General features: G+C 35.8%; 2 protein-coding genes across 4 annotated transcripts in view; one reads left to right on the plus strand and one right to left on the minus strand.

The window, feature by feature from the left end:
* LOC107587199 (BRCA1-A complex subunit RAP80-like) overlaps positions 1 to 9541 on the minus strand; it is a 17392-nt gene extending 7851 nt beyond the window's left edge. Inside the window, exons 1-10 of one of the 3 annotated variants that reach the window (XM_016274875.1) lie at positions 9155 to 9441; positions 8377 to 8488; positions 6827 to 6902; positions 6600 to 6724; positions 5853 to 6104; positions 2958 to 3470; positions 2215 to 2281; positions 1422 to 1444; positions 550 to 933; positions 81 to 317 (exon numbers count right to left, since the gene is read on the minus strand). In XM_016274875.1, the coding sequence (XP_016130361.1) occupies positions 81 to 317; positions 550 to 933; positions 1422 to 1444; positions 2215 to 2281; positions 2958 to 3470; positions 5853 to 6104; positions 6600 to 6724; positions 6827 to 6902; positions 8377 to 8488; positions 9155 to 9189 (1824 nt within the window). In that variant the 5' untranslated portion in view covers positions 9190 to 9441. The other 2 variants (XM_016274874.1, XM_016274873.1) reach the window with 2 other exon arrangements.
* The window catches only part of LOC107587262 (zinc finger protein 346-like), a 19222-nt gene continuing 12004 nt past the window's right edge, over positions 9515 to 16732 (plus strand). Inside the window, exons 1-3 of the mRNA XM_016274980.1 lie at positions 9515 to 9726; positions 10082 to 10185; positions 10826 to 10964. Coding sequence (XP_016130466.1) covers positions 9537 to 9726; positions 10082 to 10185; positions 10826 to 10964 — 433 coding nt within the window. The 5' untranslated portion in view covers positions 9515 to 9536. The remainder of the gene's footprint in view (positions 9727 to 10081; positions 10186 to 10825; positions 10965 to 16732) is intronic.

Genomic DNA, 16732 nt, shown 5'->3' on the forward strand with positions numbered 1-16732 from the left:
GACATGCTGAAATTCTGACTACATCTTAACAACCAACCTAATGACAGAGATTAGAGTGATCGCAAGAAAAGTATACTAACCACTTGCTCTGGAGAAGACAACACTACATATGTTTCACACCGTCTGCCCTCAGCATCCTCCTGTGACCCCACCACAGACTCCTCCTTGGCTTCTTCCCTCTCTTCTTCTACTTCTATTCTGTTATTTTCTTTCTCTCCCTCTTCTTCATTCTCCTCCTCATCCTCTGACAACTGAGGGGCTCTGTGGCGCTTCCATCTCCTTGCACCAAATGACCTTTCTGATGAGCCAGGAAACACCTGAAGAAAAAAAAAAAAACAACTATCATTTGGCAATCTACATTATTAAAATATTCTATAAAAAAAAGATATTGTTACAGTGGTTTTGGCAGCCATAAAACAATTGTAAATATATCACATAATTAATCTTAATCTTCAGGAGGAAAACTGGTAAGTTTCAGTTCCTGCGCCCCTGAATGTAACCGTTGTAAATTGACGTTTTGACTGAATGAATGCAGCTGATGTCACTCACTGGCTGTCCCCAGTCTGCTTTGCTTAGCAGCTCTCGCTGGGCCTCCTTCAAGCTCTTCTCGTACACCTCCATTTGACACAAGATCACACGCGTGTACTCGTCTGGGTTCTGCCCCATGGGGCAGAAAGGCACACCCCAGTAATAAGAAATAGTGCATTCTCCTTTTTCCACTGAAGTATGTGGAGGTTTACAGTCGGAGGGTTTGAATTCCACACCTTTGAATGCTCTCGAGCCCTCCTCCAGGACAGACCGGGACATCTGTGTGTCTTGTGTAGAAGGATTGGGAGTGAAGATAGCTGGAGAGATGCAGGACTGGGTTGGGGAAAGCTCAGTCTTGATTGGCTGAAAAATGTTCTTGTGCAAGACTGGGCTGGGGGAAAGAACCTGGAAAAGACAACATTTTCCAATTAAGAATCACATTCTGGTTAAACCTTGCTCTTTACATGTTCTATAGCTATTAGAATATTCCTGTATACATGTAACAAGCATATTCCCATTAAACTATGACATGCACATACTTTTTTGTATCTGTTTGTATCTAATATCACACAAAAAATTTTTTTGTTTGTACATACACGTATATGAATTAATGTTCATTTTATTGTTGCAATCCTGACACAAAATTCTGAATAGAGGCAACTGCCAGATGTTATATACGAATTTCTAGAAACCATAACATTATCTGGTTACCAACTATCTGGTTTTGGCAATAACGGGCTTACATGAGGCTAACATAGTTTGAATATGACCAAATATTGATCAATATCAGGATATTCTTGTGCATGTTAATAGCCCTCTGTTCAAATGACAGGATATTAAACATGCAGTTATTTTTAATATACAAACTATTAACTATAAAGTACAGTACCTACCTCTTCGCTGCCATCATCTTCATCTGTTAAATGCAAGACCATGTGACTAGCAAATTCATTCCAAGTGTTTGGAGCAGTTTCTGCAGTTTAAAACATGATGAAATGATTAGGGTTAACCCAAACATTCTGTACAAAATCACATATATAACTCCCATACACAAACGTTTTTTTTTTTTTTTAAGAACTCCTTGACTTTTAACATTTTTGTAGGATTCGTTAATGAATAGAAAGCTTAACAGAACAGCATTTATTTGAAGCACAGAACTTTTGTAATCTATCTTTACTGTCACTTTTGATCAATTTATTTGCATCCTTGTTAAACAAAATTATGTATTTCTAAAAAAATAATAATGGCCTGGCTAAATTTAAATTTGTATGGAACCATCGCACAGAGAACCCAATAACTTGACAGGCCCTGTCGGCAGGAACCAAACTCACTCTGTGTGGTACCAAATACTGCAAAACACTGCTCAGTCTTGCAGCAACAGTGGGTCAACCACACTGTAATAAAGTAACTGCTTTTCTGTTGCCAGAACTCAAACTCAAATTGCCTTGACTCTTTACTAAACACTCAAGTATTTAGTTTGACACGACTATATAGCCTTAAAGTAAATGCGCATCCTCATACCACTTGGAAATGAAGTGTGCAAGATAATTTCTATTTGTGCAGCATCAGACAAAGATGATCATTTGAAAACTACAAACTCTTGGTTCTAGGCCATATGGCTCTGAGTAAACAGTGCAAACTTTGCCAGTATGGCCACAGTGTAGAGTAGTGCAAGAAATAGCATACCATTGTCAGATTTGACATTCTCATCCCGAGTGGTCTGATCCTTCACTTGCTTTAGGTTAGGGGTTTTCTGTTAAAATGATCACACAAAGTTAGAACACAAATAGAGTTGAAAATGTCAGTCAGGGGAGCTCAATCTCATCTCTGGAGATCCAGGCCAAATCCCAATTTGCATACTATGCATCCTATACAGTATGTGAGAAAATGGGCAACATAGTATGCCAAACATTTACAGATGCTATACTATTTCTGCAGATTTTTTACCTTTAAGGAGCAGGACTATGCAACGTTACGTAAATGTCATTTTTTAAAATGATTTAAACAGAGGATTAATCCAATCAAAACTTAACAAGGTAAAGCTAGTCTTCTATAAATACAAGTGACTTAGAGTAAAGTTACTACCACATACTACCATTCAAATGTTAAGGGGTAAGATCTTTTTGAACGCTTTTGAAATGAAGTCTTGTGGCAAGTTTGGCAAGCTCACCAAGGCTGTATTCATTCGATCAAAAATGCAGTAAAACAGTAATATTCTGAAATGTTTACAATTTAATATAAATGTAATATAAAAGTTCAAGATAGTAAAAAATAACAGCATTTCTTTTGAATAAAAGTGTTTTGCAACATTATAAAAGTCTTTACACTTTTGTTTTTTTGAATAAAATATATATACTTTTTTTCCCCCCCCCAAACTTTTGAACAGTAGTGTAACTGCTAAACCTGTCATTTTAAGATGTCCTACTTACACTTGCTACAGTGACATCTTCATTGCTGGTTTTAGGCACACATTTGGGGCTCGACAGCTTGAATCTTGTAGAAGGTGAAAGGCACGTATCTGGATCTGTGCTTAAACCTTGGCTTACATGTGTTGGTAAATGAGTATCTTCATCAGATATTTGAGTATCGCCTTCACTTGCATTAGTATTTTTACGACCGTCTTTGTCCTCTGGCAAATCAATTTTTCGTTTGAAGTCTTTCTGAGTGAAGACTGCCCATTTGGATAAGGGTGAATCTTCCTGCTTTGGGGACGGAGATCTGTCAGCGCAAATGGAAGCGGCAGCGCCGTCTTGGATGTTAAAGTTTGAGTCAATGCTTGCCGGGATGAGGTCCTGACTCAGTTTCTCTACACATACTACAGGCTGGAGAATGAAGCAGCCACGCCTGGTGAAGACAGGAGATGTCTGGGACTGGGACTCTGAGACAGATCTGAAGAGCTCAGGAGTGTTGCTGAAGACTGTCTGTTTATCTGATGTCGTGTCCTAGGAAGATGCATGAGCATAAGGGAAACAAAGGGGAAAGGTTAATATTTTTGTAATTAATCCTGTAAAGCCTGACCAAAAAATGTCCATGTTCAAATTTTATTATTTTTTTTAAATATGGAAGAGTTTATTCAAACAAAATCTTTAAAAAGTTTGTATGTGTGTGTGTGTTTTTTTTTTTTTGAGTATCATGTTTGATACATCACACTTTTACATCTCTTGTAGTATGATAAAATGAGAATATGGAGCTCATTCCAGAGAAGAAAAAAAACACCTTTATTTTATTCAGAGGCACAAAGTGAGAAAAAATATACAATTTGGAGATGATTCTGATATTTATATACTTGTAGTGTATATAACTTGACAGATACAGCAGACTACTTACACAAAAAGAATATAAACACCAGCTGTCACTCTATATCTCACAATATTATGTTTTAGTAAGATGATAAATGCTTAGCTTTATGATCAAAGCTCTGTAATTTTTATTATGGGGGGGCAAAACCAGGGCTCTGAACCAGTTCAAGCAACGAAAACAAAAACAAATTAAATTTTGACAGAAACATAACCAGAAACAGAAACGAAACCAAATGTAATAGTTCCAAACAGAAACGGCTATTTGAAATGTCCATTAACCAGTTAATAATGGATTCACACAAATGACAGCACACACCTGCAGCGCGTTAGTGAACGGAGAAAACTGAATAAAACTATATACATAAAAAATTAATATATAGGCCTATACACTCGATATATTTCACTTAAATAATGAACAGATTAACAAAACTAAAGAAAAAAAATAGTGCTGAGTTTCGGTTGTGACACGCTCCAAAGTTTATGGAAAGGAAACCAAGACGGCAAAAAGCTTTGCAAAAGCTTTACAGTTTTGAACGATGTCTAGCTTCTATATGTCTGACCATAAATGATTGAGTAACAGTTTCCTCTCTTAAAAGGGAAAACAATGCAGTGATCGCGCCAGCACCTCACGCTCACACACATATTTTTTTGCTAACTTGACATCGCAGCCTGTTCATTATCAAAATAAAATACAGTTAAAGAAACATAAAAATTACACCGCTCAATTTAAATAGTCTATAGTACAATCTGTGCCGTTCAGCGTGACCATCGCCTCACTGTGCTGTTATAGCTTATGTGAAGGATGATGATGTTTTAGCATCCAGATATGTCACGAATATGGAAACATTTGGATTTGCGCCGAATGAGAGAGGTAGGCTTCAGCTTCTCTTTAAATTCATTCGTTTTGGCTGGACATTTACTTAGCCATAACACTGTTAACTTTAGAGGATTTGTTCTGGAGAGAACTAAGGGAATTATAATAACCTATAGCTGTGTTTATAATGTTTGTAAACCTTTTGCTTTATTTACCAGTATTTTAGCCTACATTCTGAATGTAATAATAAACTAAGACATGTGAAATTATCTCTTTTCCTCTCAAAATGCAATTTTATACGAGTAGCTTTTTTTTTTAACCACGCAGAAAATATTTTTTTATATTTTAATTTAAAACATTGACAGTTTTTGCTCTCTTTTAATACATTTGGCCAAAATCTTGTTAGAAAAGATGATGCTGTATTGGCTGACTAGATGCAAGATACCAGACTAAGACTCTCTTCTCTCTCTGTTTTCTTTTTTTTTTTGTGTAAAGAAAACGCTGTACTTATTATTATTGTTATTATTATAACCATAATAATAACGTTATTAAATGTTTTTCTTCTACATTTTTACTCAAGAGGTTTTCGGAATGGTAATAATACAGAAGGAATGCATTAACATATATGTTAAAATACTGATTCTGCTTGGAGTGAACCGACTGAATTATTATTATTATTTTTTCATTTTTATGCCCAAGGCAAAACATTGCAACATTGCATCATGTAATGCAATAAATTACAATGATTACTGAGAGATGTACAAATCCTCAAAAGCCTGATGTATCATATTTAATATTTACATTTTTATATGATTTTTCTAAAACATTATATATGGATAATCCAGTAAACCCAAGTTGCTTCAGTCTAGTAACTGTGCATCTTAAAATAGTACTAACAATATAAGATCTACTCTTAAATTTACTTTAAACATCAGTAAAGATTTCACAGCAAAAAAAGACATGTGTACCACAACCTGATGGGGACAGTTTTAGAATTATAATTATAATAAAGGGTCTAATAAAAATTTAACTCTAAATCAGACAACAGGGGGCATATAGAAGATTGTGTACAACAGATCAACCAAGTTTTGATAATATTGATAATTTAGAATCCTTAGAAATGTGCATATCAAATATAATAAGGTTTTATACGGTTTAGAAGAAAACAATAATTTGATGATAAAATGTGAAACCCTTTCTTAACAACTAACCTGAGTGTTAGCAGGAGGACTGGAGACCTGAGCTGGGGAACTCCTCATTGAAAGATGTGAGGAGGTCGTCTGTGATAGATCAGGCATTTCTGGCAGCGGACTAGTCGTTTCATTCTCACTGTGTGTCTGATCTCGGCTGGAGAATGACAGTTTTTGTCTCAAGTGTGATATCGCATTTGTTACATTCTGCTGTGGATGATCTGTAGAGCTGGCTGCTTCATCTTGATCCTCCAATGCTTTTACAGTGCTTTCCTGCAGAAATACAAGCAGCATTTTTTATTAATACCCTCCTGCTCTTTGATTGGTCAAACTTATAAAAGAGACTTGTAAAATTTAAGGCTGGAATACAACATTTTTTGCAGTCTAGACAAGCCAGTGCTACTTCATGAAAGTCAGAGCCAGTCTGAAGATTTTGGGCTGTCGGAGTTGACAGATTTCACTGAAATTCACATAGTGTATAACGGGCACAGACTCATGTTTGATATTTTGAGATATTACAATTAATTTTTTTCATTTCTAATGCATCTCGTGGCAAAGATGCACACGTTTCTGTGTGAGTTTGTTGTTTTCGGAACGACTTGAAGAGTCTGGTAATGTGTGATCCTCAGTTGTTTAGTGTATGACGCTCAGTTTTTTTCCATTTACAAGTTACAAAAGTGCACGATGCCTAGTGTTTTGAAATCTGTTCCAATTTTAAACGTCATATAGTGTATTACAGCCTTTATGAGAATAAATGTTTCTACCAACATTAAGACTTTCCGCTATGGCTTTTTGTATGTCGTTGTCTTCCAGCTCTTGTCTCTGGGCAGCACTGTTTGCTTCCTGAGCGCTCAGTCTCATGGCCAGGTCCAGCATCTCTTCTTCTGTCATCTCTGAAATCACAAGTAGAACAGCACAAACAGGTCTGAATGAAAAGCACACCTAAGTTTTCAGGCACAATTAATGATTTGTTGTTAAATTCTGAGTTTCGGTACTTTGTAGATGAGACTGATTCCCCCTTTGTTTCCACCGGGCTGTCCGAGTGAACCGTTTAAATGAGCAATCTTCCTCCTGAGGATAAAAAGGTCAAATATAAAGTTTGTTTATTATTATTATTATTATTTTTTTATTAAAGGGGTCATATGATGCGATTTCAAGTTTTCCTTTCTCTTTGGAGTGTTACAAGCTGATTGTGCAGAGATAAGATCCCTGAAGTTGCAAAGACTAAAGTCTCAAAACCAAAGAGATATTCTTTATCAAAGTTAAGACTCTGCCACGCCCCCCTAAAACGGCTCGTTCTAACACGCCCCCACATATCTACCTCACTATGTGGAAATATTAGCATAATGCCGCCCCAATTGTGCATGCAAAGAAAGAAGGCGTGGTTTCAGTAACCGCAGTTAGTGTTGAAGCAGCCATGTCAGGGAGACGCTGTGTGTTTCTAGGCGAAAGCAAAAGCACTTTATTTGGCCTTCCAGAAGTAGATGCATTTAGGAATCTTTAAGATTACTTACAACAGAACAGCAATGCATTTTATGGACGAGCGTTTCGTGAACCTAGGAGAAGAGGTAATTCTGACTTTGCTATGACAATCTGGCGCTTCTGAATCAGCTACTGTTTTGTTATTAGTTTAAGTATTTGCTATTGACTGTTCAAATGCGGAGTTTTGTGCATTGTGTGTGTGTGTGCGCGCAGAGAGAGAGAGAGCGCGCGCGAGACAGGGTCACATCACAGTGGAGTCAGCTGTCTTAACCGTGGCTTGTGTACTGCAAACACATACCAGCTTCATCACTGTGTCTGTCACGCGACTCTGTTCCCCTTTCTGGCTTGAACCGATGGGAAAACTAATAACAATGTTAACTGTCTTTACATTTATTTTGAAAGATGAAGCTCGCGATTATGGTAAGGGGCGTTACATTTCCGACGAGTGCTTACGGTGTTCGGCCAATCACAATGCACCGGGTCAGCTGGCCAATCAGAGCAGACTGCGCTTGTCGGAAGGAGGGACTTTGTAGAAAACGAAGCGTTTGAGAGAGGCGGAGCATAGAGGACCTACAATAATGTACAGTATTTGAAAAATAATGTGTTTTTGAACATGAAAGCATGTCAACATATTCTGTTACACCAAATACACAAAATAATAATCTTTAAAAAAGCATCATATGACCCCTTTATTATAATTTACCATAAAATTATTCTTTTTTTTAAATTAAATTACTCTCACAGAAACACTGGCTCAGCCAGTGGCCTGAGTTTGGGGCAAAATTATCTGTTTGGCAAATCAATGGAAGACAGGGAATTTTTGGAAAATCTTCTTTTTTTTCACAATTCTATTTGGTGACGTTACTGGAACAGAAATTAGCACAACATACCCAATACTGAATATATCTGGTACTAACTGTGATTTTTTTTAGAGACAATTATTACCATGGTAATTCTTTAAGATAAGTTGTTGCTATCCCATTTAGACAACTCTTAAACCACACAGAAACCTTTAAACGAAGCCAAACACACAGTATGTGGTTGCCTACTGCATACACAGTACCTCTTCATGTTCAGAATCAGATATGACCAGGGTCTCTTCATCATTGTGCTCCACTCTGCTGACTTTCGCTCTTCTTCCGCCTTCATCCGCTGCGCGCTTCCGGCGGGGCATGCTGCGACCTCAACAACATTAATTCTCTCTCTATGTACACCTTTAGACACACTCTCTTCCTCAGCTAACTGCTCATACACTTTTACTGAACGCGTTCAATATTCATACTCATATTCGAGAACACGACGTTAGTCCGTTCTATCAAAGGCTCCAAAAATAAGGATTTCGATTCCAAGAGATTTTCACAAGCGGTTGTCGTCACGTGACACGAGGAACAAGGAAAGACGTTACGTCACAACCGACAGCGCGCGCTTTGATGGGAAGTTCGAGTCATTTCCGCGAATCGGTTTGCTTCAAAGAACTGGTTCATAAGCGATTCAGTGATTCTTTTTCGTCATTACATCATTTATTAATTTTTTTAAGACAACGTTAATCCAAATAAGATGCGATATTATTAACTACATAAAAATAAATTACATTACAAACATATATTACAATCATTTAACAGAAACACCATAGGGTTTTAATAACAAAATAGGCTTTTAAAACTCCACTAAATTTAATGGATATAAAATCGATTAAGTCACATGGTCACATATTTTTAAAGTAATCCGTTAAGGATGTCCATTGTAACTTTAAGTGTACCAATTCAGTTTGAAGCCAAAATTCAGTTCATAAATCCCTTAATTAAAAAGTCATTTCGAAACTACATTTAATTTGCACTCACAACAAAACTGCTGTTCGGTGAGTTTTCAACCCCATTTCTGAAATGATTTTGTGAATCGGTTCACGGAAAGATTCGATTCCAGAAAACGATTAATTCACCAACCACGTTGCTTTTGTAATCACACCCAGGCGAGCGGTAAAAGATTTGAGGTGCAAATAATTACACACTCTTGTCAAATTTAGGGTCGCAAGCGAAATTTAGAGTGTGCATTAATAACACATAAAACTGGTAAAATGCTAGAAAGTAATGAATCTTTAGCTAAATAAACCAACTCGCATCGCAACGAGACATATTTACCCCGTATTGATTCTCTTAAGGATCCTTACGCCATCTGCATTGCTTAGTGGGTGCGTAGACGTGTATAGAAATCATTTTGTGAAGCATGCAGGATAAATGGTTCACATATTTGTTTGTAAATAGATTTAAAAAAATGGTTACTGGAAATACGGTAGGTATGAAGAGACTTGCGCAGCGCATGTATCGTCTGCGCATGCGCGATCCGCCTCCTGCTAACATGGCGCAGCAAGAGCCGAATGGAGATTTTCCATATTTACCTTCAGGGGCGGCCGAGGGTAAGAGATCGCCGACATTCATTTAGAATAAATGGCGATGCATTATTTATCAGTAGCACATGACATTTATTCCGAGAATGTACAGTGCCTGAGAGTGTAAAGCATGGTAGCATAGCTCAAGCTCCTCAGTGCTCTAAGGACTGCTTCTTTAGTGTCTACTAGAAAGAATAGTGTATCCAAGGTCGATGTAAGACAAAGTCAGATTTTTTTTGCAGCTAAATGCAAAGAAAGTCTATTTTAGGTTTGATTTGAGCATTGCATACTTTGCCTCAAAGCTGTTTTGTGTGCATATGTTTTATATAACAATGAAATGCCCCTTTGTAGTAACTGTTTCTGATGCTGACCTGTCTTTCAGTGAACCGAATGATAAAAGAGCACAGTGACTTGTTCTCTGATTCACAGTGTAAAGTGTGTAGTGCTGTCTTAATCTCAGAATCCCAGAAACTTGCACATTACCAGGTATGAATTCACACTCACACGGACAAAGTTGAAATGATCGCACCATTTACTTTGTTCCTCAGCTAAAACAGAACAAAATGTGGATTTGAGGACTAAATACTGATAGCAAGCATATCAAGATGTTTTCACAATGGCATACTAGCATGCTACTCATACTATGCTCTGTATTTTATGTATGTATGCATGCTTGGAATACACAGACTGCCTATTGAGTTTGAAAAAGTCTGCAGTATACAACAGAGATCACTGTGCATGGTACTATCAGAGACCGAATATAGTAGAGGAATGAGAGAATCACTATGAATGAGAGAAATTTGTGTTCACGTCACAATATGACAGTTCTTCTAGTAAACTAGCTCCCACCTTGTTTTTATTAAATTCACATTAAATACAAAGTAAGTCATAATAAAAATATTGTATGGTATGACACCCATATCTAGTACTTAAGTAAAAGATGGATTTTTATGCAAAGTTAATAGATTACACTAGGGCTGCACGATTAATCGAATGCGATTGTCATGCTCATCTTGTCAGTAAAGCCCGTTCTGTAATCAGTAGTAAATCTCATGTGCTTTCAGATGGAGCAGCATTTACTACACAGAACTGTAGCTCACTGACAAGCTATGCAAAATCGATATAATCAAACCTCTTCTGCTCCATCTGTCAATCTTCCTTCAACAATCCCCTCATGGCTCAGCAGCACTACAGTGGCAAGAAACATAAAAAACACCTGACTAAACAGAAGCTGATGGAGACCTATGGGCCGTCCTCTGCACCAGGTAAGGGGGTCTCACATCCCGTATGTAAAACTTGATGTGGAATTTAAGTGGGATTTACATCAGTAACGCACAGCCAGAAGTTCCCCATGTATATAATAGTTAATATAATATTTCATATTAGGGCTGTCAAATCGATTAATTGCATCCAAAACAAAGGTGGGTGTTTACATAATATATCTATGTGTATTGTGTATATTTATATGTGTATATATATAAGTACACACACATACATTAAAAATATTTTACATGTATACTTTTTTATATATGATTTATATATAAATATAACATATTCTTCTTAAATATGTACATGTACGTACGTGTGTGTGTGTGTGTGTATTTATATGTACAAATAAATATACACAATACCCATAGATATATTATGTAAACACAAACCTTTGTTTTGGATGCAATTAAACGCAATTAATCAATTTGACAGCCCCAAAAAAAGCTGCCATTAGAAATGTTAGCTGCCTTGCTGACTTCTGCTAGAGCCCTCTGGGAGATTTACATTCCCCCACCTCACCCACTTTTTGGTTTTGGCTACTGCACCTTTAAGAGATCTATATGTAAATAACTCTCTTATGATTGGCCAAATTGCTGAATACTGATTTCTAGCCATTTTAAATGGTTTAATGGGTGTATAGCTATAACTTCTGAATGACTTGTTTGTTTCAACATCATTTTTTCCCACCAAGCTTATATATATATATATATATATTGAACAAATACTGAAGAGTCTAAGATTGGATCATTATTGCAGTGATTAATATGTTTCTGGCATGTTAATATATATTTTGAAACAATTCTTTTAATTTGAACTGATGCAGTGTAGCTTTTCATTTCTTAAACAACCATGCTGGAAGATAGTTGTTTGAGAAATGAAAAGCTACACACTGCATCAGTTAGGATGTTAAAAGAATTGTTGCCAAACATACATGTGAGAAACATATTAATCACTGCAATAATGATTCATTTCTAAATTCTTATGTGCTTATTTAAACTAAATCAGGCTTTTTATTTTGTTTTTATTAATTAATAATTAATTTTTTGGACAGGCAGTGTATGTATAAAATACAGTATATCAAGAGGTCTTCAAAAAAGGATGCATATATTCAGATCTTATCCTCTAGATGGCATACTTTACACACTAGCCCTTAGCTTTCCTTGATCCCTACTTTTGGTGCACGAAGGACAATACATCTCGAATATATATTTTAATGTACCTTCTATGAAATACATTTGTATTAATGTAGACTTGTCAAAGTCTATTGCATATCATTTTATTTCATTTTTGCTTCATAGTGTAGAACCATACAACATCTGTAAATCAAGTATGGATTGTTAATTTCATAGAATTCCCTATGTCTTTTGGCACTGCTATTGTCAACCTTGTTTTTTTGGCTATACTGAAACATAGATAAATCAATTCCACTGAGAACAACAAAATTGTTGCCTAAACGTTTACAGCAGTGCTATATCCAGTTTCTATATCCCTCATGTGCTGTAAAAATGAATGTGGCTAGTTTTTGCCAGGTATATCCATTCATAAAAAGGCAGCGGGGAGGAGAGCTGACTATTTTCATTGATACAATCTATTTACTCGAAGGGGAGGTATCTGGTACCTTTCCATTCACTGAGAGAGAGGGGTGCTGCTCCTCAAATGAGGCCATGGTGCATAAACAACCTAGTTCTGCGAATTACCAGCATGCTGAAACAGACTCCCCTGTGTGAGCCGAACAAACTCCACCCACCATCATTTAAAGCTTTTCCGGATGTATATTCACTGCAGAGATATTAGCACCATGTTGGGTTTAGCTCTCCTGTGAATTGCTGTTATTTACGAGGATGAAAGATTAATCTACAAATTTGCCCCGACAAGGACATTTAGAATTACCTGGACCTTAGTGCCTTTAAAAGAAGATTGTTTAGAGCTGGCTGTAGTGCAATGTGCTGTAATTTTAGTGGTTATAGTCTGTAGTTTCATAGTTTGACCCCTACATTTCATCCAAAATGAGGCTCAGGGAGCTTTGGGTCACGTTGAGTGTAACTTGCTGAATGAGAGCTGGACTTTGGCAGACCCATTCAAGTTTACACTCGCGTTTTCAAACATGTCCTTGTGTATTGAATGGCCACATGGCCACTTGTTTGAACCGAGTGCTGTTTGCTGAACCCCTCTTTGGGCTGTGCAGTCATCCTTTATTTGCTGCTTGCAAGCTAATTGTGGCCTACATGGAATAGACCTAAAGCAAACTGTCCTATTTCTTTTGATATTCAAATTTTTTTTTATCTGTTATTTTTTTTATTTCTCCTAAGGCAAGTCTCCTTGATTAATCACAGCACATCGAGACGACTGTTTTGAATTCCTTTTTTTTATGTTATAATAAAATGTGCAAATGTGGCACAATCGAATTGAATATGCACTAACTTGCACACATTTCCAGAAAATAAATCTGAACTCTGGATAAAGCCAGGTTTAAAATTCTTGTGACATGATGTTGGCATATTAGAGTTAAAGGTTTCTCTTTTTATCTCTCCATAAATCAGCAAATACTGTCACTAGGAATTATGTGTTATATAACTCAGGACGAATGATATATGATCAAACCATTTTGTAAAGACCTGTAAAAACTGTAAAGTTTGGTGTATGTAAGTGCTAATAAATGGATGATTTCTGGCTCAGTGCATGAAAAAAAGGCCTTTAAAGATATGTATTGTAATTAAACAATAAAATAAATAATTAAACATGTCTTTTTGTTGTCTTTCCAGTAGTCTGAAACAAGACCTTAAATCGACCAGTGCAAAAAAAAAATTATTATTAAATTATGTTTTTGTGCGTTTATCTATTATGATTTAATTCTATTTAATTTAAATTAATTCATTTTTGTTTTATTTTATTTGTTCTTTTTTGGGGGTTGTCAGGTCACTTGAAAATGTGCCTGCATATGTTCCACAGGAATTTTTTTTTTTTTTTTTTAAGTAAAAGATTTATTTATTTATTAATTTATTTACTTATAAGAAGAGTCCCTTTAGGAGAATACCTATGAGAGTCACTTTATTAAGAATACATTTATGATTCATTATACATACAAGCCTCATAGAAAGACATGCTTATTTTCTAGAGTGTTAATGCGAAGGGAAAATCATAACTGTTTTGAATGTTTTGACTCTCTAGGATGGTATACAGTATTTGTGTGTTTGGGTGTGTGGACAGTCATGATTCAGGAAATAGGGGTTGGGGGTTTGCTCATGGGTGAAGACAGAAAGTGTTGTTGAGGGGCATGTGGGTGGCAGGAGGCTGTTTCTCTGTTTTGCCTGTCACAGTTTCAGGGGGTTATTGTCTAGGATGGAGACATCCGGAGGTCAATGCCTCAAACCCTGTGTGAGGCAGGGAGCAAAACAGCCATGTATAAGAACAGACCAAATGGTAATCACAGGTGGCAGGGTTGGGCTACATCTATATGGAAATGAGCTCACTGCTCTCAGCGTCCCACTGCTGATTTGCTTGATGTGCTGTTGGCCTCTTAGGAGGTAAGTTGTGGGGTGGGTCTCACAGTGAGAAAAAGTGAGAATGTCCAGGTCCAGTTGAACCAAAAGAAAGAAATATATGAATAAATGTTGCTTAAAGAAAATCAGTATTTTTAAGATTTTTTTTGTTTTGTAGATTATAATTATTATAATATTTTTTTTTTGAGGATGAGTAATTGACAAGTTGTTTTGCATTGTGATGTTATGACAGTTAAACATATTTTGAGCAAATTTTCTTTCTGTAATGTATCCAGATTTTTCCCCCTTTTTCTTTCTTTCTTTTAGATTATAATTATTATTGTTTTTTTTTGAGGATGAGTAATTGACAAGTTGTTTTGCATTGTGATGTTATGCCAGTTAAACATATCTTAAGCAATTTTTCTTTCTGTAATGTACCCAGATTTATTATTTTTTTTTGGTGATTGCTATTTTCCGTATGTAAATTCCCCTCACTGTAATTTAGTTTACTTATTTACATAGCATAAATTAATACCAAAATACAGCCATTATAAATGCTTTTATTATTTATTAAATACATTTACTTTAAAAATTAATTTAATAAATACATAAATGCATTTAAAAAAAAAGTTCCTTCATGCAGTAAAATTGGAATGAAATGAAATTAAAGAATTAAAAAAACATTTTTTATTAGTTTTTTTATTTTTGTCAAGACTGTGACTTCTCTGTGACTACTCCATAATTCTCATTTAATATTTTAATAAATAATATGATATAATAATATTATCTTTTTTAGCTAAATAAACTTGACAAATAAAGTTATATCCTCACTTTCCAAAAATAACTCCTTTTGAAGATTTTAAATGAGCACAGCTGTTGGCTCACATTTTTCACTCTGGATGAGCAAAAGCTTAGTTTTAGCCACAGAAAGGGTTGAGCCTTTCTCCTGAGGTTTTGGAATAATTTTCAAGTGTTTATCCTCCAGAGACAAACAGCTAATATGTGCAACAGCTCAAATGTAAATAAATCAATAATAAATAAATCAATTAATTAAAAAAATGAAAAGAAAAAAAAAATCCCTAGAGCCATGTTTCCAGGAATTAACACCACCAGACGTTCATGGGAAAATCGGATGTTTGCTTGACAACCCAACAAACAAGAGAGAATGTTGATCTGGTGATAAGAGAGGGTCAAACATTTGTTTGCCTGATGGCTGGGACTTTTTAGGTTTATGACTGCTTTAGCTTGCTAATACAAAACAACAACAACAACAAAACAAACAAACAAAAACAGAAATTATAGGACAAAAACTGATTCTTAACACAAAATGTTTTGCTTGAAAAGTGTGCTTGTGCTATCTTTCTTATGGTCAATGACATATTAGAGTGTCCGTGATAAAGAAAATATTACAAAAATCTAGTTTGAAATGTGGCAAATTCTTAAAAATGTACTCTGTGCATTCATGGTTCCATATCGTCACAGTCTCCAGCTGGAGTGCCCATGAGCTCCTCCAGAGGGCACTCCATCCCTGACTATTGTGACTTCCTCACGATCTACATTCCCCATAATCCTTTGCCCGGACTCATTATACCTTTTTGTTTCCACCTGTTGGTTGTTACCTCCTCAGTCTCTGCCTATATAAACCTTGTTCCCTCAGTCATTCATTGCTTAGTCTTGTATTGTGTCACACTGCAGTTCTGTGCTCTCTTGTCCTGGTTCCCTGTATCGTGGTTTTGAACTTTGCCTGGTTTCCTGGGTTTTCTGTTTGTCGGAGTTTTCTGCCCTGTTTGTACTAACTGCTCTGTCTTTGACCTTATGTCTGTTTATGGACTACGGCTTTGGATTATCCTTAAATAAACATGCATTTAGTTCTTCAATCTTTGTGTTCCCGTGCAGATCGTGACATGACAGATTGTGAATGTTCAAGTCAAAGTTTCAGTTTAATGACTCTAATAATGTTATGTGGTGTAAAAATTACGCAATACATATTTTCATTTTTGAAAACATGTACACCTCTTAAAATTTACAAACATGTTTTTTTAAAAAAGGGAAAAAAAGAAAAAAAAGAAAAGAAGAGATGCATTGACCTTGGCACACAGTCAAAAGGGTCTGTTTTTGCATGTTAGCTTAATAATATATTTTTAGGATACTTTTTCAAATATTAATAAGCAGTGAACTAGTTTTGATAAAATAAACAATAATAATAATAATAAATTCATACTTTTAATTTAATACTTTTTTCTTCGTTAGATGTCAAGAAAGTTGTACCATTTTAATTCAGAAAA

This window comes from Sinocyclocheilus grahami, unplaced genomic scaffold (assembly GCF_001515645.1).
Source record: "Sinocyclocheilus grahami isolate Dianchi unplaced genomic scaffold, SAMN03320097.WGS_v1.1 scaffold91.1, whole genome shotgun sequence".
Lineage (NCBI taxonomy): Eukaryota > Metazoa > Chordata > Actinopteri > Cypriniformes > Cyprinidae > Sinocyclocheilus > Sinocyclocheilus grahami.